The 22,430-nt window shown below is 42.8% G+C and overlaps 1 protein-coding gene across 2 annotated transcripts in view; it reads left to right on the top strand.

The window, feature by feature from the left end:
* The window catches only part of LOC144679543 (coiled-coil domain-containing protein 102A-like), a 632,296-nt gene extending 615,796 nt beyond the window's left edge, over window positions 1-16,500 (top strand). For both annotated transcript variants that reach the window (XM_078540034.1, XM_078540035.1), the window contains one exon: window positions 12,417-16,500. In XM_078540034.1, coding sequence (XP_078396160.1) covers window positions 12,417-12,534 — 118 coding nt within the window. In that variant the 3' untranslated portion in view covers window positions 12,535-16,500. The remainder of the gene's footprint in view (window positions 1-12,416) is intronic.
* The last annotated feature ends 5,930 nt before the right edge of the window (window positions 16,501-22,430 follow it).

Raw genomic sequence — 22,430 nt, forward strand, 5'->3', positions numbered from 1 at the left:
CGATTACCCCCACACCCACCTGATTACCCTCCCCTCCTCGCCCCACCCCCCCTGACTCATCCTCCCCCCATCCTGCCCACTTATACACTTACCTTCTCCTTGGATCCTCAAAGTGGCTGGGACCTTTAAGCTTACCTGCTTTGTGGCAGCTAGAGCTGTAAAAGAGTGGACAAGGCTTCCTTTCCTCCGACCCTGCTGCACTCGACTGAAGGCTTTGGGAATCCGCTGCACTGCACATTTCTAAGGGAGCCCAAGCTGGACGGCCAGGCGCAAAGTGTTCAGCTGTATTCCAGTGTGAGTGAAAAGGAGTGGAGTGCCAATCCGACTGTGACTGCCACTCCTCAGAAGTTCTGGGTTTTGGGCAGCTTAGTAGATGCCACCAACCTATCAAGTTGCACAATCGCAAGTGACCGTATTAAGTGCTCATGTTTCCCTCCCAAGTGTGTTTGTCGGCAGGGTCACGTGAGGTCTGAGTTCCCGAGCTCACCATCTAGAGGGGCCATTCTTATATCTGAATGTTCAGGACCATTTCACTCTGACACCGGTTAAAATTAGGATGTGTGTCAAGGCGCTAGTTAACAGAACGGAGTTAAACACTTGCTTACTAAGAGCAACTATTACATTTGGAGGCTGGTCACCTTGTTCGATGTTAAATGGGTAAAGAGAGGGCAAGCAAAAGAATTTCATAACATACTGCTGATTGAATTTAAAGTGCTGGTCAAGGGAGAAGCTGGACTACAACCACTGGAAGGCGAAAATTGAGAGATTTATTATGCAACATCCTCCACAACAATTTGCTTGCTCTAGGTATAAGGTTTGACAAGCTTGAGGATCCCCTGGGAAAAAACACCCATCAACAACAAAAATATAACACCATACTTTCTGCTCAGATATCTTTAAAGGCTGGTTAGCTAAGTAAAGGGGGAGGTTGTGTGGTGCAATGTAACGTCCCTGTCTCTGAGCCAAAGCTCTGGGTTCAAGTCCCACTCCAGGACTTGATGGCCAAGGAACGTGCGTTCATTACGCAGCCAAACAGGTTGAGAATCAGCTTGTAAATCCTTCCAACATACGCCAATGGCAGGTGACAAGAGCAGGAGAGATTTCTGGTCAGCCATGTGATGGAAAGAAATTTGAGCCCCTGCCATCACTATCCATAGCTCCAGGCTGCAACATGCAGGTAGAAGTGTATGTTGCCACAGCAACTTGGACTCTTTGGAAAGCCAGTTGGCTCGGTTGGCTGAACAGCCAGTGTGGATTAGATTGGTGCCACCAGGACTGGGCTCGATCCCCGTTCTGACTGGGGTAGTTTCAGGACCTGCTTCCTTGTCCTACCTGTGGTGTGTGGGTCAGACCTGCCTTTGGGCAAAGAGCTAAAGAAGAAGGAGCTTAGTAAAGCAGAATCCAAACTAAAGCGCCTGATAGCAACATTGGGAAGAATTTTCCCCCCGTTTGGGGGGGGTGGAATGCAGGAGCAGGCGTGGGCAGGCCCTCCTCCGATCGGCGCCCCCAATTGGGGGTGCGCCGCCATTTTAATTGGGCAGGCCTTCAGCGTGACGTCCATTAGGAAGCGTTATGGGCTCCCTGTGCGGGCAGTGGGGGAGGGGATGGGTTCCCTAAGCCGAGAGTGTGCTCTTTCGTGCATGTGCGTGAAAGACCACACTCATCTCCCTGAGGCTAAGTGCTGCCTCAGGGAGATCGGCTCCAAATTTAAACATTTAAAAATGGTAAAGGCACAAAAACAAAATTTCCCATACATGTCCCCTCATGTGACTGTCACGTGAGTTGGGACATGTCCATCGCTTTAAAGCATACATTTATTAAAATTTAAAAAACCCTCATGAAACCTCATCCCGCCCATGGATGAGGATTCATGCTTTTTCTGAAGCCCTCCAGGGCTCCCAGCCTGCCCGCCAGCCCTAAGGTTGGACAGGCAGGTCCATTAATGAGGTTAATGACTTTGTCAATGGCCTCAATAGGCCGTTGACAGGTCAGCGGGTGCACAGCTGATTTGGCTGCGCCCCCGCCAACCCTGAAAATTGAAATGACGCGGGGTGACGTTGGGAGTTCCACCCGACGTCATCCCGCGTCATTTTACACATCAGCGAGCAGGCCCCGCATCCCACTCGCCGACATAAAGATCCTGCCCATAATTAAACAATTATAGTATTTCTAAAATCAAAGTACTGCTGATGGTATTTTTAACATTCTACTTGAATTCTACTGCCATGCTCAGCTCTTCAAGTTATAGGACACGATGTAACAAATATGTATCACACCTCACACAGAGTTCATCCCACACCTCCCGCCCTTCCTTGAGTACATTCTGCCATTTTTACACAAAATGAAATGTTACTAAATACATATTCCTAAGCACTTTGAGCTCCACCGGTTAGAAAGTAAATTGCGGGGAAAAGATCAAACCACAGTCTGTCGCATCTTGCAGTTGACTGTGTGTTTAACCTTTCCCTATTTGCTAAGTGCTTCAGTATTTTAATTTCCAGCACTGTCAATATCTTGAATTTTCATTTTGTCATATAATGGATTTATAAGTGCTGGCGCAGTGACATTTTTAGCGATGAGCTTTCCCCCCATTAAAATGTGGAGATCGTCATTGTCTGTGTCTCTCACATGTAAATGTAAATGGAGTTTGAAAAGGTAAATAAGACACAGCAAGCATGTTTAAGCTATGGGATGAATTTTATTATTAGTGCCTCAGTGCACATGCAAGCAGCGAATTCCTTTCAGTACCTTAGAGCATTGATTTATCTGTTTTACCTGGCAGCGAGGATTGTCATTTTGTGCTGTGAGATAAATGTTTGCGAAGCTATTTCCATCTATTTTGGACACGCGACAGAATTATATTAGAGTGTTGTGGAGTCAAAAGAGCTTCTGCTACAATTATTTAAAAAGAAAAGGATTGTTCATTGTGGGGCGGATGAAGTTCCTAGTTGTACAAGTCATAATAACTATTAAAAGTATCTTTTTAAATAAACATACTCTGCAGCTATGTGGAATTGTATAGGATGTACGGCACAAAATGGCACATACCTGGAATGGGCGGGTTGTCTTATGAGGGAAGGGTGGGCAGGCTAGGCTTGTATCTGCTGGAGTTTAGAAGAGTAAGAGGCAAATTAATTGAAACATATAGGTCAGAATTTTTCCCTTGGCGTGCAGAATCGGCGGGGGTGGTTGGGAAGCCGACCGCCACCCGCGATCGGCAGCGCTCCGCAATTTTATGTGAGCTGGCCAATTAAGGCCCGCCCAGCATGATACACAAGTGGCCGTGCTGAGCGCTGCCTGTGCAGGTGGAAGGAGGAGTGCGAGTGGGGCGAGCGTGAACTTCATGCATACGTGCGAGAGAGCGCAGTATAATCCCCCTGAGGCACAGAGCTGCCTCAGGAAGATGAAGAATGTATTGAATAAGTTACTGAACATCAGAAAAATTTAATAAAACATATCCCCTCATGTGACTCTGTCACATGAGCAGGGACATGTTCTTAATTAAAAAATAGAGTTTTTATTTTATTTGCATTAGCTTTTGAAAACCTCATCCCGCCCGTGGATGAGGTTTCCAAAAAAATGCAAAGGCCGCTTGGCCTTTCCGCCTGCCCGCCAACTGTTAGATTGAACGGGCAGTGAAAAATTAAACTCAGTTGATAACTTAATGGCCTTAATAGGCCTTTTAATTGTTGACGGGCGCACTGCCGGCTCTGGCGCGCACCTGCCGACCGATCTATCGCGCGACTGCGTGTTGACGTCAGCACGCTCGGCCGTCATCAACACGCGCCATTTCACGTTCGGTAGGGTCGGGTGCACGCCCACCCACTGAGCTAAAAATTCTGGCCATAAGATCCTGAGGGGTCTTGACAGGATGGATGGGGAAAGGATGTTTCCTCTTTTGGGAGAATCTAGAACTAGGGGTCACTGTTTAAAAATAAAGGGGGCGCCCATTTAAGACAGAGATGAGGAGAATTTTTTTCTCTCAGAGGTTCGTAGGTCTTTGGAACTCAGATTTTGAAAACTTCAAACTCCCACCCAACCCTGACCTACCTGTTTCTTGTGGTTAACATTACCCCATAGTCTTTTTTTTTAACAATTTTTACTGGAGGTGTGAGTATCCATCTGCATCCTTTTTATCTGTTGCAGCATTTTTTATTGATGTATGCTATTGATATTCATTTCGATGCCAACGATGCCACAATTCTAACAATTCTGTTCTACTAATGCCACTTTAGCCAACTACTGAGAAAGTTCACATCCAGTTAACATTAGTCATGCTGCAATTTCTGTATAAATGACAACTGGGATGAAAAGTAATAGAGGTTTCTAAAAGGGGAAGTATTACTTAAGAAGAGGATCTATTCACCTCCGAATCTCAGGGATATGTTGATTCAGGTTTTCTAGAGCAGCTGTAATGGAGGTACATGTAATGGACGTACATGTAATGGACGTACATGTAATGGTAAACGTCAGGTTTCTTCCCCTGTACCAAAGTATTTTTTATCAAGGTCACTCATGATATCCTTTGTGACTGGGACAAAGGTAAATTATCCCTCCTTGTCCTTCTCGACCTGTCTGCAACCTTTGAAATGATTGACTGCACCATCTTCATCCTGCTGGATGGGACTACACTTGCCTGGTTCCATTTCCACTTAGCCAGAGAATCACTTGCAATAGCTTCTCTTCCCATTCCCTTTACCTCTGGTTCACTCAATTCTTGACCCTTTCCTAATTCTAATCTACATGATGCCCCATGGTGATATCATCCGAAAACACAGGTTCCCACATGTGCGCTGATGATACCCAGCTCTAGCTCTACTCTTGCAACCCCTTCACTATCTCTGATTTGACAGGTATTCTGGATGAGTAGCAATTTCTTCCAACTAAATACTGGAAAAATCTAAACCATTGTCTTTGCCGCCCCCACCACCTTTGTTCCCTAGCAACCATCACTCTCCCTGGCAGCTGGCTGAGGCTAGCCTAGACTGTTTGCAACCTTGGTGTGATACTTGACCCCAAGATGAGCTTTCTACCATACATCTGTGCCATCAATAAGATCACCTATTCCCAACTCCATAACATTGTCCAACTTTGCCCCTGAATCAGATCACCTACTGCTGAAATGGTGCATTTGTTACCTCTGGACCTGACTACTCCACTGAAGTCCTGAATGGCCTTCCACGTTCTACCCTCCATTAACTTGAGGAATTCCCTCGTAACGTTCTCTGCCTCTCAACTTTTTTTTTCCTCCTTTAGGATTCTGCTTAGTATTGGAAAAATATTACCTTTGATCATCTGTCTTAACATCTCTGGCTCATCAATTTCAAATTTTGTTTTATGATACTTCAATGAAGCACTTGGGACTTTTTTTTAATTAAGCTTATGGTGCTATATGAATGTAAGTTGTTGTTATTGTTGTAAACATGGTCTGAACTATTCATCAGTGGCTCCAGCTGCTCTGCCTGTGACAGTGAAAGTGATGGCAGCAATTAACTTTCTGGCTACTTGGTCATTCGGAATAGCAAGCTGTGAATTAGATAAATGAAGGCTTACATCATGAAATGCAGTCTTGCTTGCCATTGCCTTTTACATAATGAGGGTCACCTCTGTCTCAGAAAAGTGAGCTCTCCTGAATCATAGCAAGAAATTCTTCAAACATCTTTGTCATAGTAATTATTGCCCAGTGATTTATAGGAGTCAATGAATGCATTAACTGCTTTTTTAAGGCTGACTATTGAGTGAGTGTGCATTAATAGGGTATTGCAGCTTATATTGACAAGAATTTAAAATGTTGCAGTTAAGAAATTGTGGCCTATCAGAAAATAAATGTGGCATAACTGTCTTAAATTACCTTGACAGCTACAGACTGAAAGGCCATCCGAGTGGCACTACATTTACATTAAATAGTTTGAGTGTCATTACTTATAAAAGCTCCAATAAAGGAAGGTTTCACCACTAAACTTACAAATCTTTCTGTTTATAGCACCTTTGGTTTTGGAATTTATTTATTTACTTTCCCAGGGTTTGCCGGAGATGCCATTTTTAAAAATGAGGCATTAAATTAAAGGCATCTTTTGCATGCTATGAAGATTCAGATGAATATGAAAGGGTCCTAGGCACTATTTGGTGACAAGTGGGGAGTTCTCCAGGTGTAACGACTGCAATTGTTCCTCAACCAATATCACTAGAAACTCAATAAAGTCATAATTTCTAAGGAACTAGCTAAAGGTGGTGGACAGTTTCAAAGTAAACCTGAAATAGCTGCCAAAATAGTTGACAAACTAAAAGACAACTTACAACTCAAAACCAGCTCAAAATAAGCATTTACAGTCAGGGTTACTAATATATGGTGACTGAATAAGTTAAATTCCATTTTTATTACATTGAATTTGAGAGCTTCTATTGCTAATTTGGAAATTCAATTTTACGACTCCTTCCATTTTTGTGTGGGAAATGAAATTCAGTGGCATGACATGTAAACACAGGTAGAAAGCAGGGGTTTGAGCAAATGTAAAATTCTACGCACGCCTTTCAATAACTTTTCTCCTGATCAGCAGATGCTGGAGTGGTATTCATAGGGTATACTCAGGCATGCTCTCAGTGAACATGAATTTTATATTAAAGTGATGCATTTTTGTTTATTACAGACAATTTTACTTCTTAGGTGACATTTTTAACATGGGAGAACAAAAAAAGCACTTGCCTATTTATACGAGGTTAGTCACTACAGCATCTTTAAATCAGACATAACAGACTATACAGCAGCATTCATTTTTGGCTGTAAGAGATCATCATTTTTACGTTCAATTAATTTTAACAATACTTTTCAGCAAACAGCTCCATTGCACACAAACTTACCATGTACCATTTGGAACACATATGTAATTGACAACCTCTTCCAGAAGCTGCTCTCCATTCCACGTAATGGCTCGGATTTTGTGAAGGTAATGATAGTGAAAATGTCAGTTTTTGGCATTATTACAGCACTGAAACTGACAGAAACCTTGGGAGTCTGCACTCGCGCAGAATAACACAGGAATTCAGAAATCACCATCAGTGATCCTACCCTCCTCCAGAGGGTACGCTGTTGAGGGTGGCCCAGAGTGCAATCCCTGAGCAATCAGTAAATTGACAAAAGCTTTCTATTTTACGGTTAGTCTCACTGCAAGAACCCTTATTAAATGGGATGTAACTGGGTCTCGCTATAAAAACCCTTGTCGGATGAAATGTAACTGGATCTCGCTATTAAAAACCCTTCTTGAATGAAGTGTAACTGGGTTTTTAACAGCATACTAAGTTCAGGATTACTGCTAAACACTCTAGCCCTGAAAGGTTAATTTTATATTTGTGGAATGTCAAAGTTCTCCATTATGATAAAATTCTACTTCTTTCATATTTTTAAGTTTATCTTTAGTTTAGCCTATATTTTAATTAAATCTTAACCATTTATTTCACTATCTAAAAAGTTTAATTAAAAAGGGATTGAATTTTTAACATCCTGGTATGCTGTCTGTGAGAATACTTCAATGTGATTGACTACTTAACGCTGCTTGCTAACGTCACTGCAGCTGGACCCCCAATGATCCCCTTGACTTGGCACCGGATTTAAACAGTTGTTGGGAAATGGGAAGTCCACACCACAGTCTCAAAATCCAACCCAGTATGTCCTTGCTGCAGTGTCCAGATGGGGAAGTAAGAAGAGTTTCAGATTATGCCAAAGTACATCACAGCCACTTGATGATGATCACTGGTAACCTAGGCAAAGCTGATTGGCGATTCGTACATAACAAATTCTAACTTTCATCAAAACCTAATTCAGACCTTAACTCTAACCCTAACAAGGGGGTGTTTGTTTTTTCTGCTCCCAGCACATGCTTGGGAGGGTCAACAGGTTGCCTATTCTGAACTGTGCTTAAAAAAATGGTTCAAGAAGCTTGAATGTACAACTGACCTCAACCCTGATTAACACAAAGGAATATCATGATATACAATCATGATGGTGCATGTGGCCTTCCTTGAGATGCTTTTACCTCTGTTTTGGAATTGCAACCCACTGAAAACAAAGATCACATCAGCATCACTCTGCAGAAAACACATTCACAATTGGATATGTTGTGCACATCTGCTAGCACTCATGTGTGTAGTGGGACACAAGCTTCTTGTGCATAATAAAGTGGTCAAAAGTAGCTCTTTGTAATAGCAGATTAAAATATTTCCGAAGGGGGTCATGAGTTCTGAAGGTGTGAACCTTATTTCCTGGGATGGTGGAAGCACATGTTAATTCAATTCCAAGCCAGTTGGTGAAGTATGGAACTAGGCACTAATACTTGATAATATATTTATTTACACAATGCAGCATTACATATATCTGCTTCCTGTGTCCCACCGCCTTGTCCCAGCAGTCTCTCTTTAAAAGTGTTCTTGGTACTTAAACAATGCCCTTCACCTTTGTATCTTAACAATATAATTAACATACCATTAGCAACTTTCTCCCCCGAGGTAATTTGATTCTTGACACTTTTTTGGTGAATTTTCCATTCACCAAATGGTGGAGTCTACTGAAACTTTGCTTTAGACACCAAATAAATATATTTTGGGGAAGCGAAGGGGGCACTTTAGGTAATAGTGTGGAGTCTAACGGTGTTGCTGAAATTGAAATTATGTCTGAAAAGTTCCTCAATGGGTTTAGCTGTCCAGGTCCCAAAAACATAGCAAATAACTTTGACCAGTGCCATTATTCAGCAGCATGTTTCCCATTGCATAACATTGGGTTCACACCTGCTGGCCAGAACAAAAGTGTTTGGTCAGCATGGGGAAAATGTGAACCATAAAACCCTTTACCTTCTCTATAAGCGTGTCTACTAATCAAGTGGTGGAGCTGCCCAAAATGTAGCTGCACATGCACAAAAGATTATTTAAATCTCATGCTGATTTTTGGCAAAAAAAACTTAAGACTAGGTAAGAAACACTGACTGCATAAAACACATGCTGTAGGTATATCTATTTATTTGTAGTAACTGCTGCAGCATATGCAGTAATCCACTTTTTTCATAACGTGAAGATATGAATTATAATTTTAGTGCGACTGATGTGGATTTTCTATGAATCCACACTTCATATCAGTGAGCTCCCTGTGTAGTTTAAATCTGAATTGTCAAATAACTGTTCCTTTTTAACATTTGTGGAGGCCAGTTTTTACAAAGTAGAGTGCAAACAATTGTACTAGTATTTTTATATTATCTTCTTCACAAATCCAAATAGTTTGAAATTAATTTAATTCCGAGGTTGGTTATTCCTTGGTTGTTTTCAAAATAACATCTGTTTACCTACATGCCTCCTAATCTACAAGAACTGGAACCTCCTGATGCAGTTATGCACATGCAGAGGAAAAGATGTATTATGGAGCGACATGGTAGCAGCACAGAAATTTAAATCAGGCAATAGTTTTTGTCAGCGAATGTGAAAAAAACATGCTAATTCTGAAGCACTGATTGTGTAAAAAATGGACAGATGCTGTATTTGTTAACTCCTCATTCATCCCATTGCTGTTTGGGAGCTTTCACTGTTGTCCTACCCAACTACAGTCTGTGCACTTTCATTGTAATTCATCGTCTGTGAATTCACTTTGAGAGTTTTCTGAAAGATATAACCCAGTCCTACATAAATTCAAGTCTTTTTCATTTGGAAAACTTTTCAGGTTTAAGGATCAATTTAGGTAAGATCATTGGAATCAACTTTGATACAGCCACCTCAAGTAAATAGTAAATAGCTGAATCTCCAAATCACATTCAAAATTGAGCACATTGCATAAAAATCTGGTTGAGATAATGAAAAGAGAATTGCAGCTTGATTTTATTCATGTTGCTGTAAAAAAACTATAAAGGCAAATGCTGCACTTGTGCACTACCAGGGTGATGTGCGTAGCCTCGAAGAGCATAAATTCTGATGAAAACTCTTTTGGGTTGAATTTGTTTTGTGTTATATTAGTAATATATGCATTCATGTGAAATTCTTTCTCCACTATTTAAATAAAATGTTGTTTGAAATAATAAGAAAATGAACACATGGACACAGCAAATTCAGATTAACAAGTTGGTACACTCGTTTTTGCACTGTAGCAGTTCATCATCTTTGAGATTTTATTATAGCACTGTACAATATTTTATATATGGAAGAGAGAGCGCAAGCAGTAACGTCCAGGGTGGAATGGGGCATGTGCTTGGAACAAGAAGCAATGACGAGGTAGGCCTAGCAGAAGGCCCAGATCTGAGCAGAGTATTGAGTGGCGAGGAGGGCACATGTTGGGAAGGAAGTGGCAGGAATGGGGATTATTTAAGGCATGTCGATTGATTGACTAGGATCTGAGTGTATTCAGAGGCAGGAGGTAACTTAAAGAGGCTTGAGGGTGGGAGAGAACCCAAAATGTAAAGTTTGAAGTTTGGGAGCGGAGAAGTGGAAGCCTAGATATTCCATGGTTTGTAACAAATGTAATAAATTAAGTTGTAACCTGATTTCTTGGTTATGACACAACATCCACAAAGTAAAATTATAGGTTTTATCCATGTATTGTAATGGAAACTGGGTTACACTGTGGTTTCTGAGAGTTATAGTATAGAAGGTGATCATGGGATCAGTAAGTTGAAGTATTTTTGAGAATAATTGAACTTGTTATGTGGTTTTTGTACAGTTTCTACATCACAACATTGCCTTCTGAAATATACTTTATTGGCTGTAAAACACTTTGAGATATCCTGATATTGTGAAAGGTGCTATATAAATGCAAATGTTTGTTTTACAAACTTTAAGGATATTTAGTTGGGTGGCTCAGAATTGTTCTTCTCAAATGTGATTGGGTAGGTTGTTTGGTTTAATTGGGAGAAAAATGTTTTATGTAATATGTTTGGTAAGTATAACAGAAGTAGAAAATAACCAGTCAGAAAGGAGAAAACACAGAGGAGAGACATAATCAATGGAGAAAAATAAAATTGACTACATGGTGGACAACAGTTTCAACATGCACAGCAGATATAAGAAATGTCACTCTGAAGCTATTCCTTTAATTAGACAACTTTGATTGTTTATTTTCATCAAAGATGAATAGGTTTGATGGTTTGTAAATGAGTGAAGAATAAAATCATATGAAAAATTGTGGCTCCAATCCACAAAACCATGTCAAACCATTTAGGATCAAAGAGTTCATCTCTCTGTTAAAATAATGGATGGAGGAACTTGATATTATAAATGTGTAAAGTGTTTGGATGATATCAAACAATGTAATTGCCATAACTATTCTGTTTAAATGTGAATATAATTTGCATTAATCTTTTTCTGCTTTAATATCTTAGCAAGTGGTAATTCTGCAGCAACACCAATAACTTGCATTTATATAGAACTTTCAATGTCGTAAAACATTCCAAGGGAGTCCACAGGACCAATTATCAAGCAAAATTTGAGACCAAACCCCATAAGAGATGTTTAGGCAACTGGGTCAAAGTGGTAGGTTTTGAAAGAGCATCTTAAAGGAGGAAAGTGAGGTAGATAGGTGGAGAGGTTTAGGGAGGAACTTCCAGAGTCAGGCCTTAGAGCTTAGTTAGCTGAAGGCACAATCGCCAATTGGTGGAACAAAGAAAGTTGGGGATGCGTAGAGGCCAGAATTGGAGGAGTGCAGAGATATTGGAAGGTTGTAGAGATGGAAAAGCTTACAGAGATAGGGAGAGCAAGACCAGGAGGGATTTGAAAACAGGGAGTAGTACTTTTAAATCAAGGTGTTGCCAGCCCACTGTAGGGCTGTTGGGTGAATGGGGCTTGATGCAAATTAAGATACAGGCAGTAGAGTTTTGGATGAGCTCAAGGTTACAGGGGCTGCAAGGTGGCAGGCCGGCCAGGAGAACATTGGAATATTTGAGCGTAGACATAACAAAGGAACGTAGGAGGGTTTCAGCAGCAGGTGAGGTGTGGCAGGGGCGGAGACAGGGATTATTTGGAGGTGGAAATAGACTGCCTTGGTGAATTAGTGAATATGGGGTCAGAAGCTCTACTTAGGGTCAAATAGGATTCCAAGGTTCAAACATGGTTCGGCCTCAACTGTGGCTAGGGGAGGGATAGAGTCGGTGACTAAACTACCATATACTGCAAGCTGTGTGGTTTTAGCTGGTTAAATTCCATCAATATTAATATGCACACTTCGAGTTCCTCATCCTAGGCTCTGATAAGTCCAGAAAGCTTAAGCAGAGGTTAAGTAAGTGAGGTATGTCTCTATGGGGGACAGGGTGTGCACTGTGTATTGGGCCAACTTAAACGCCACCAATATGGATTCCACTATCGCAGCAAAAGGTTTTCACCTGGTTGACCAAATAAAGCTACTACTTGGAAGATTAAACCAAAATATTGTAGTGATTTTAATCCTTTTTACATAGGTTAAGAAGACAGCAGACAAGTTCACTGTTTGGAATGAAGCGAAGCTCAGTGTATAACCCTGACGATTCTGCGGAAGCAATCAGTGAAGAAGATGACCTGGAACTCGAAGTGAAATAAGATGACGGATCGAGTGTAACCACTGTGAAAACAGGAAAACTGGTAAAAGAGAAAATAAATGACTTCTCTTCAGGGTCAAACACAAAACAAACAGCTTCTGTCAAGGAAAAGAATGAAACGAAATGGCAAAACGTTTGGGATGAATTAAATCAAAGCTCTTCGATCCATCAGAGATTTAAGTTGCCTTTCAGCAGAAAGAAATTATAATTATTTGAAACATTGGGTTCTACAATCCATCACTGGTGTGGAATATGACAATATATTTTGAACCATAAAGTCATATACTTTTTTATTCATAGATATTAGAGGTGTACAGTTAACTCTATGCCAACTGGTCTGAAAATTCTAATACTAGAGACATGAGGGGTAAACTGTGATTCTTTCCTTTGCTCATTGGAAACAGTCAGTTGTCCCTTACACTTTAAGGGGTAAACGTGTCTGTCCTTTTTCACTGCTGCTGTGTGACTGGTTGTGAGTGCAGGCCCTATTTGCCCTCAATTCCTGTAAGAAAGTGTCTGGCTTCCTGTCAGCATCTACCCCTGCAGCTGATTTAGATCAAGAACGCACTGTATGAGGAATCATGCATATAAATGCTTCATGATGCAGCCCCAGTTCACAATGCTAACTCACCCTTTGTCTTTATCAACCTATACACCATATTCCCTGATAATGGCACTTATACCAGCCTCACCCAGAAAGCATATGCATTGTCAAGGTCAAACAGGTAGGCCTGAGTGTCGGCACCACTGTCCTCCCAAGTTTGAATTATTGCCACAAGGAATTCTCCTGGTTCCTCACTCTTTCTGCCGTTCCACCTGTTTAAAACAAGGAGCTCATCCATTTCCATGTTGTTTAGCAATTACATTCTAATCTTAACATTAGGATATTGTAGTGACTTGACAGAGTGGACAGGTTTCAACAAGAAACAGATAAACTTTATTATAGAGAGCTTTTCAGGTGCTACATGCTCGATCAGGACTCTCCTCAGGAAGCCCCACCCCCCCATATTGCCTGCGCTTAGGGCTCATAGGTCGGAGCCTCCAAGAACATGACGTGACCCCTGATAGACAGCAGGAGAGGCCATACCTTCAGTTGCTATAGTTATAGATTTTTTATTGCAAGTTTGGAGTTTTCTTTCTTATCAGGATTTTGGGTTGGGTCATGGCCCCACAGAGTATGGGAAACAGTTACCTGGCAGTGATTTTCCCTGAATTGGCCAATTAGTGGCCAGAGGATGGCCTCACATCCAATTAAGGACAATGGGTGGGCTCTAAAAGCTGGAGGATCAAAGGTCAGCTCGGAAGGAACAGCAGCTGGCAGTCACAGAGGGCCCCTCCATTTTGATTGAGCCACCGCTCTCCAACTTTTTAAACATTTGAATTTCAATGTGCCCTGAGTAGCTGGGCCACAATTGTAGAGAGGTTCCCCTTCCACATGGCGGCCTGTGGCTGCAGCTGTGCCCACAGGCGGAGAAGATCTTAAAGCTTGCCTGGAACGCTGCCCTTTGGCCCTCAACCTGGCCTGACACCAGGTGGCCACCTCCAGACAGCTAGCTGGCCTAGTCTTGACACCTCTAGGGGCCTGCAGAATGACTGGAAAATTCCAGTCAGTCTCTGACAATAGGCCTTAATAGGTCTTCAATTCCAGTGAATTGGCTACCTACCGCTTGTGGCTTTCAGCCCTTCCAGCCCCGAGCCTACATCTGGAAAAAGACCCAGGAGTGGTTTGGCTGCTGGCAAACCAGCACCCCAGCTGACGGCGTAATTTTCCCTTAACCGCACAAACCTCATTCACCCCCATTTCAACTGTCTCTGATTTTGCAGCTTTTTATGCTTACTGTCGCTGAATTTTTGCAACAACGTGGTTCCTTCTACAAAAGCTTCAATCCACAGCAATTTTGTTAACAGCACTTCCACCCCCCGCCGCCCCCCACCCCCCGCCTCCAAGCATCCTATAGAGTGTGGACATTCCATCAGGCCTGCCAATGCTACGATGGATTAAGGGGAGGGAAAGGATGCTCAGCAGAATGAGGAAAGACAATTGTGCCTGCACCTGGACCATCTGGTGTCGATTTGGAATGGGTCCAGGAGCCGTATTTCAAGATACAGCTGCTTTGCCATGTCTCCTGTCTTCACCATTTCCACTTGACAAAGGACGGTCTAACATTGTAATGGAGCCTGAGCTGTACAAGGATAATCATGTTGCTCTGAAAGTCACCACAGAATTCAACTTGTTTTGTGCTTGAATCTATTCAAACCAATATTTGGTGATATTTCAGATGCATTGATGTATCATGAAAAGCACATGTGGCAATGACAACCCAAGGAAAACCCTATGACACATTTAAATTAAAGAGTCTTTAGTTCCATCGCCGTATAGTTGTCATACTACAGAAACAGCAGAATGCAGGTGAATTTTCTGTAGGCATGATGCTTTCATTTTGCAGAATGGCCTAATGGGCTGCTATAGGGATAGATGCACTCCCTGGAGCACTGCCCATTGACACCTGCGAAGAATCCCTGAAGTAAGGTCGGCAGGAAATAAGAGATTCGTGTTCCACATGAATTCGGTTGAAACACAGTTGGTAAGCCCAGTCAGATTCTGCTGCCTTGATGTTGTCTGGAGAAAATCACTAAAGTCATTAGCCTCTGCGACACCCTACACCAGTCAAAGGAGCAAGAGGGAGAGAAGGTGGGAAACGCGGATATACAGCCAAGAAAACTGGTATCTTAATTAAAAACAGAATATAGTAGAAAAACTCAGCAGGTCAGGTTGTTAATGTTTCAAGTCCAACATGACTCTTCCCGTTTTTTCTGTTTTTATTTCAGATTTCCAGCATCCACAGTCTTTTGCTTTTATTTTCATCTACAGGAATTTCACTTAGAAGCTGCATGTTTTGCTCTTGCTATCACAGACCTTTATGAAAGTTAAGGGCTAATTCACAGTCCTAAGGTCTTTTGCATGATATAGTAACCGCATTTGTTTTATTCTTCCACGGGATGTGAGCATCTCTCAAGGCCAGCATTTATTGTCCACCCCTAGTTGCCCTTGAGGAGGTGGTGGTGAGCCGCCTTCTTGAATCGCTGCAGTCCATGTGGTTTAGGTACAGTGCTGTTAGGTAGGGAGTTTGAGGCTTTTGACCCAGCGACAGTAAAGGAACGGTGATATAGTTCTAACTCAGGATGATGAGTGGTTTGTATGGGAACTTGCAAGTGGCGATGTTCCTTTGTCTAGGTAGAGGTAATGGGTTTGGAAGGTGCTGTCGAAGGAGTCCTGGTGAGTTGCTGCAGTGCATCTTGTAAATGTTATACACTGCTGCTGTGTGTCAGTGGTGGAGGGAGTGAATGTTTAAGGTGGTGAATGGGATGTCAATCAAGTGGGCGGCTTAATCCTGGATGGTGCCAAACATTTGAGTGTTGTTCGAGTTGCACTCATCCAGGCATTAACTATCTGTTTTACCTATTTGCAACATCCTTTACTCACCATATCAACTTGTATTCCACTGTTTGCAAGACTCACATGTCCTTGCTGAATATAAAGGACTAACTTTAACCTTGTCTGTCTGGTAGAAATTTGGCGAGTGGGCAGTTAAAATGGTTGGTACAGCTGCCTGCACCAATCCTATCGCCTTGCTTTGGGTTCTGATATTAGCCTGCTGTTCTGAGCAAGTGAGCGGGATGCTCACTGGAAGACACTGGAGTCTTTATTTAAATATGCCGACTGGGTATCGGAGCCCGACTGCAATTTAACTGGAGGCCATTTCTACTAGATCAACCTGATGACAAAAGGAGCCAGAGACAGAAGAGGCCAAGGAAGCTTGTCTTTTTTTCAGTTTCTTGTATTTCTAGTTTCCTCCAGGCAACAAGAGGAAATCTTGGGTGTTGTCTGTCTCCAGCTTCCATCACCCTCTGCCAATGGCAAAACGGTCCTGATACCGCCCCCCCCCCCCACCCCATGCATCCCCACCCATCCCATCCCAACCACGTGCCTGAGAGCTGGGATCCATTCTTTGGGATCCCCAACAGTGGCTGGCCTCTTGTCACCCAAAATCCTACTCCTGCCAACAGCCAGCTAACGCTCCCCACCAGGTTCAGGCGGGTGACTGGCACTCATTCAGAGATGAGACAACCAGGGGTTGAACTATCCCCGGCTTCACGCTATAGAGAACCAGGCAGCTCACTGCCCACCTTGTCATCTGCATGCATGACTCTCAGCTGTAAAGTTAGAATATAATTCTAAATGGGATTTTGTAAAGGATGGATCAGCAGTTTATTTCCCTGTCACAAATATTGGCCGGGATTTTCCAGCCCCAGCCGCTGCAGGGATCTTCCAGTCCCGCCTAAAGTCAATGGACTTTTGGCTGGTCCATTGCATCCCCCGTGGCAGGTCCCACCATGGCAGGGCTGGAAAATCCCAGCCATTGTGTCTCTGCTTTAATGTTTAGTTCTCCAGGGTTTGCACTTGGCCGGTGTGTGGATTATAATTATGTGTGGATTAGTTCCGAGTCTTGTGTACCTTCTAAATGCCATCTCAATGGAGCGGCAAAGGTGGTGACTAAGCTGTAGAAACAGCCCTTCTTTCTGCATGTTCCTGAGATGGCTTGGTGCTAGCTGGCTGGTCTTGTTCCTTCTCTGCCTCCCTTATGGTTCCTCTGAGGCTAACCACTGCTTTGCTGGATGGGTCAATGCCCTGATAAGCAAATCATCCAGTCCCTCACTCCTACACTCCAACTGCTGGGCGCCCTTTGCAGTTGCTGAGGAACCTGCTTGGGGATTGATCCTATTAAGGAGCGTAAAGCCTGTCATCAAACCAATCCCTTCACCTTTAGTGAGCCAGAAATGAGATCCTCCTGCAAATCAGAGAACAAGAACTCAATAGTGGCAGAAACAGCATTGGCCGGAAAAACAGCTGATGAATTGGTCTCTCTATCCTCACAGACATGGCTGAGAATGTTCCTTAAATTGTTGCTTGTTGCATGAGGCTCTGCAAGTATCCCCAGCCTTCGCACATTCCTGTAAAAACATAGGAACTACACTGCTGGATATTCTTTGCTGCTCCTATAGGCAACCTGAAGATTCTCAAATAACTGCATGAATGCTTCTGCTGATTAATATGTTCAGCTCTCTGTGCAGTCCATGTAAAGTGTGAATCCATGGGGCTTACAGCAGGTGCCCCAGCCCTTCCTCTTGTCTGCTGTTACATCCACTAGCTTCTCCTCACTGATGCACGTTGATTCAGCAGGGTCTAAACCCCAACCTCTGCCTGATTCCTCTGTATGTGATCTGATGCTTACAGACTATGTAGTGATAGGTTGGTGCTCGTGTACAGTGCCTGCTATTTGGGAGGGATATCATCTTTTGAGGCCTCTACACAGGACAAAGAAACATGGATTAACATGAAATGTGAAATCTGCATACATTAATGAGGCCAAATGCCTTGTTGCTGCTGAGAAGAGGTATCAGCATGTTACGAAGTGAGTGAGCTTGAAGGACAAACAAAACGTGGCCGAAGAACACATGGCATAAAGCCACTAAGTTCTCCCTTTCTCTTAATGGCCTCCACCCCTATGATTTGTACGGCAAGGTCTTCATAGTGGAAGAGGTGATGCAGCGTGATTTCTCACTCCATAGTTATGGTGGCCTTTCCCTTCAACACCAGTCAAGCAGACACATTCAGCATTTGGACATAACACAAGATGCACCCAAACACCCAAGCTACATTAAAGCTTATGTGAAGCAATGACCCTGTAAGATGGAAAAAACTTGAGGTGCTAAATGGACTTGGTAGCAAATACACTCAACAATTAATACAACAACAATTTATATTTAAATAGCACCATTAACGTAATAAAATGTTCCAAGGTGCTTCACAGGAGCTTAATAAAACAAATTATGCCACTTAGCCACTTAACAATAAATTAGGTCAGATAACCGAAAGCTTGCTCAAAGAATTAGGTTTTAAGGAATGTCTTAAAGGATAAAAGTGGGGTAGAGAGGTGGAGAAGTGTAGGGAGAGTGTTCCAGAGCTTAGGGCCCAGGCAACTGAAGGCATGGCCACCAATGGTGGAGCAATTAAAAATCAAGTATGTTCAAGAGGGCAGAATTAGAGGAGCACAGATAGCTTGGAGGGTCGGGAGTCTGGAGGAGATAGACAAGGGCTTGGAGGGATTAGAAAACGAGGATGGGAATTTTAAAATGAAGATATTCTCTGTAACATTAATGGATAAGAATCTTTTCTCTGTTAGTTGCAATTGCCTGCCACAGCTTTACTGACATGGTATGTTAGTGGAGATATGATATGAGGATGAGGCCAGTTTTTTCATGGTACATTGCTGATATGATGCCAAGCTGTGGGTCGGAACCATAGTGATTTACAGCATAGTAGACGTCATATCTGTTTCAGCTCTTTGCCAGCACAGTTAATAACCAATTTAACCTCCCTCCTCATCCCCATAGTCCTTTAGCTTTGTTTTTGATTGGTGGACATGCAGTGAAGTCACTCCTTTTATTTGAGTTGGTAATCTTTATTGATCAGTACCTTGATACTCTTTCTTAATCCGGAGAATTCCTTGTTTGCTTGCATGGCCCATGGATGTGATAAATTGCATTGACCCTGTTGGCCACCTCCTTCCATGTTTGCTGCTCAGTGATGTGGTTTGGAGGATTCCTTTTGGCTCCAGAATTTGCCACCTTCCTCTGGTCCACTTCCTCCAACAGCACATGCAGTCTTCCTCTCGAAGGAGGCACTCCTGACGCTTGGCCCTTGGGTGCATAGCTGTACTCTTGAGTGAAATTTAGACCTTCTGTATTAGCTATTCCCCATCCACCAAACACACAAGGTCAGATGTGGCAAATTCATACTGCACCACCAGCATCACCAGGACTTACAAAAAAAAAGGACTATATAATTGTAGAAAGGTGAGGTACTTCACAGAGACAGACCTGAAAATCAGAAGTCAGTAACAGAAGGAATTAAAAGAAAGGATAGCAAAAAGAAAAGGATTTAAATGAGGATTTTAAAGGAGAAGAGGAAGATAGAGAGGCAGAGGGGATGGGGGAGGGGCGGAGGTGCTGGCGGGGGGTGTGTGGGTGAAATTGCAGAGCATTGGATTTAGGCAGCTGAAGGCTCAATCACCAATGATAGAACAATGGGCTGGAGTTCGAGAAACAGAGTTTTTTTTGGGGGGGGTGGGGGTGGGGGTGGGCGGTGGGGGGCAATTTGTAAGGCTGGAGGAAGTTACAGTAGCCAAGGCCATGAAATTACATTAATATAAAGAAGTGAATTTGAACTTTCAGGCTGGGAGCTGGGAGCCAATGTAAGTCAAAGAGAACAGAAGTGATGGGTAAGTGAAACAGAATACAGGTGGCAGAGCTTATATGAGCTGAAGTTTATGGAGGATGGAGGGCGGGAGGCCAGCTAGCAGAGCAATGCAACAGCCAAAGCTGGAGGTGATGAAGGACCTATATCGGTTTCTACAGCAGATGGGCTGATGTATACAATGAAACCGAGGTGCTCTTTATGATGGAGGAGATATGGGATTGGAAGTTCAGCTCAGCGGCAAATCAGATGCCTGCGTTGCAAACTGCCTGGGACAATGGCCAAGGAGAAGGATGGAATTGTGGAAAGGACATGGAATTAGTGACGAGGCATCACAGGTGATGATTTCAGTCTTCCCAAATTTTAACTAGTCAGAATTTCAGCTTATCCGAGACTGGATGTTTGACAAGCAGTCTGACAACTCAGAAGCAGTTAAGAGATTTAGAGAGGTGGAGCTTGGTGTCATCAGCATACACATGGAAGCTGACCCTCTAATTTATGGATGATGCCATTAAAAGGCAGCACAAGAGGAAGAGAAGGGGACCAATGATGGGAGGACTCCAGATATAAGAATGGAGGGGTAAGTAAGTCATTGCTACAGATGCTCTGGCAATGAGTAGAGATATTCAGAATGAAACCAGATAAAAGTGCAGTTAAGCATAGCTGGACTATGGTGGAAAGGTATGAGAACAGGATGGTGTGGTTGGTCACACCAAAGACTGGCGAGAGGTCAAGGAGGAAGGGGAAGGGTTGGTGGACACTGGTCACAATCACCAGAGAATATCATTTATGTCTTCAGTTAGGGCCATTTCTGTACTGTGGGAGAAGTGACAACCAGTTTGGAGGGACTCAACATGGAATTATGGGAAAATAGGCATGAATTTAGGAGGCAACAGCATCTTCAAGCACTTTGGAAAGGCAAGGGAGATTAGAGAGGGGGTGATAGTGTGCAACGATACAGGAATAAAGGTTTTTTTTCTGATGGAGGGGTACTGATGATGACAGCTTAAAAGAGAGAGACATAGCGCCTAGAGAGGAGCTATTTACAATGTCAACTCACAGAGGTGCCTGAAAACCAAACGGGGTGATCAACAGCTTGGTGGCAATGGGCTCAAGGGAGCAGACAGTGGGACTCATGCATAAAACAATCTTGGAGAAAGCATGGGGGAGAGAAACTAGATGTTTCAGGGGTTCTGATCTGGGGCAAAATTAATCTGGGGAGAGGTTTAGCTTGGCAGGCAAGAGAAATGAGGGGTAAGGAGCAGAGGCAATTGAACAAATGGTTTCCAGTGCTAGTGACAAAAAAGGTTCATGACCTCCTTACACTTTGCAATCTAGAGGATGCCTTTGCCCTTTGGCATGGTCGAGTGCCTGCACAGAAACTCTTGCCGTTTTCCCCACAGTTAGAACATAAGAAATAGGAGTAGGCCATTCGGCCCCTCAAGCCTGCCCCACCATTCCATAAGATCATGGCTGATCTGCCCCAGGCCTCAACTCCTATAAGAACATAAGAAATAGGAGGAGTAGGGTTGGGTTATCAGTCCCTGGATGTAAACTCCTGTTACTTGCTACTTCATCAAAATTTGTTATTGAAATCTGTTGAATTAGCAAATGAATACCATGTATGCAGTGGATTGACACATCTGTACCCAGGTTTAAGTATGTGCGGTTCAGCACACTTTAATTAGTGTACATTTTCTTTGTGCTCTCCATTATAATGTATTATAGAAAGTTGCTAGACTGATACAAGCTACACTGTAATCCATGCTGCTTAATGATTGTAACTCAAGCCAGAGCAAGTATCTGTTTCGTTAAAATAAATTGACCATTTTTGGCAGTGTTACAGATTTTAAAAAAAGTGGAAACTCAGTTGTGTTGATTGGTCATTCCATCTTACTGGAAAGCATTATAATTAGTTTCATTAATCTCACACTCAGAGTGAACTAAAAGAATGATTGGGTAGTGTTATATATTCTGCAGGAAAATACAAGGGCAGTCAGGTGAAAAGTACACAGGTAAGATGCCCTTCACCTGTATATAAGTGTGAATTCATTGTTTAATTTTATTGCTGTTGCAGTGTCCAAACCCATTTTTTTGATAGCGCAGTTATTTTTTTAAACATTTGGCTTTTGTAACAGGACCTATTTGAAACTGGACCAGCAGGAATAGGGAGGGCAGGCAATTGAACCCACTGCAGAGCATACACTGTTCATGATGCATTCCTGCGGCCACCGATTCAACTGCTTAGTTTTCAGACTCAGCCAAGTTGCCCACCAGAGGCAGGTAGGAGCCTTATGAATACATGTAAATCAGGGTCCCATGGCACAATTAGGAGCCCAATGCAAGTCCCAGCCAGCACTCAGCCCATTAGCAGTATTTAAAGGGGAACTCACCTGTAGATTATTGGATCACAGGATTTTAGTGCCATTGTGCTGTTTGAATTGCCAGCAGAGTTTCCAGCTTCTGGATCACTTGCTTTTTTACAATTTTTGCCTACAATGCCTTCAGTAACCTTTTGCTGTTCATCATGGGTGCTATTATGACCAGTTTCATTTGGATGGGGCAATAATTGGAGGAAG

The sequence above is a fragment of the Cetorhinus maximus genome, chromosome 4 (genome assembly GCF_964194155.1).
Source record: "Cetorhinus maximus chromosome 4, sCetMax3.hap1.1, whole genome shotgun sequence".
Taxonomy (NCBI): domain Eukaryota; kingdom Metazoa; phylum Chordata; class Chondrichthyes; order Lamniformes; family Cetorhinidae; genus Cetorhinus; species Cetorhinus maximus.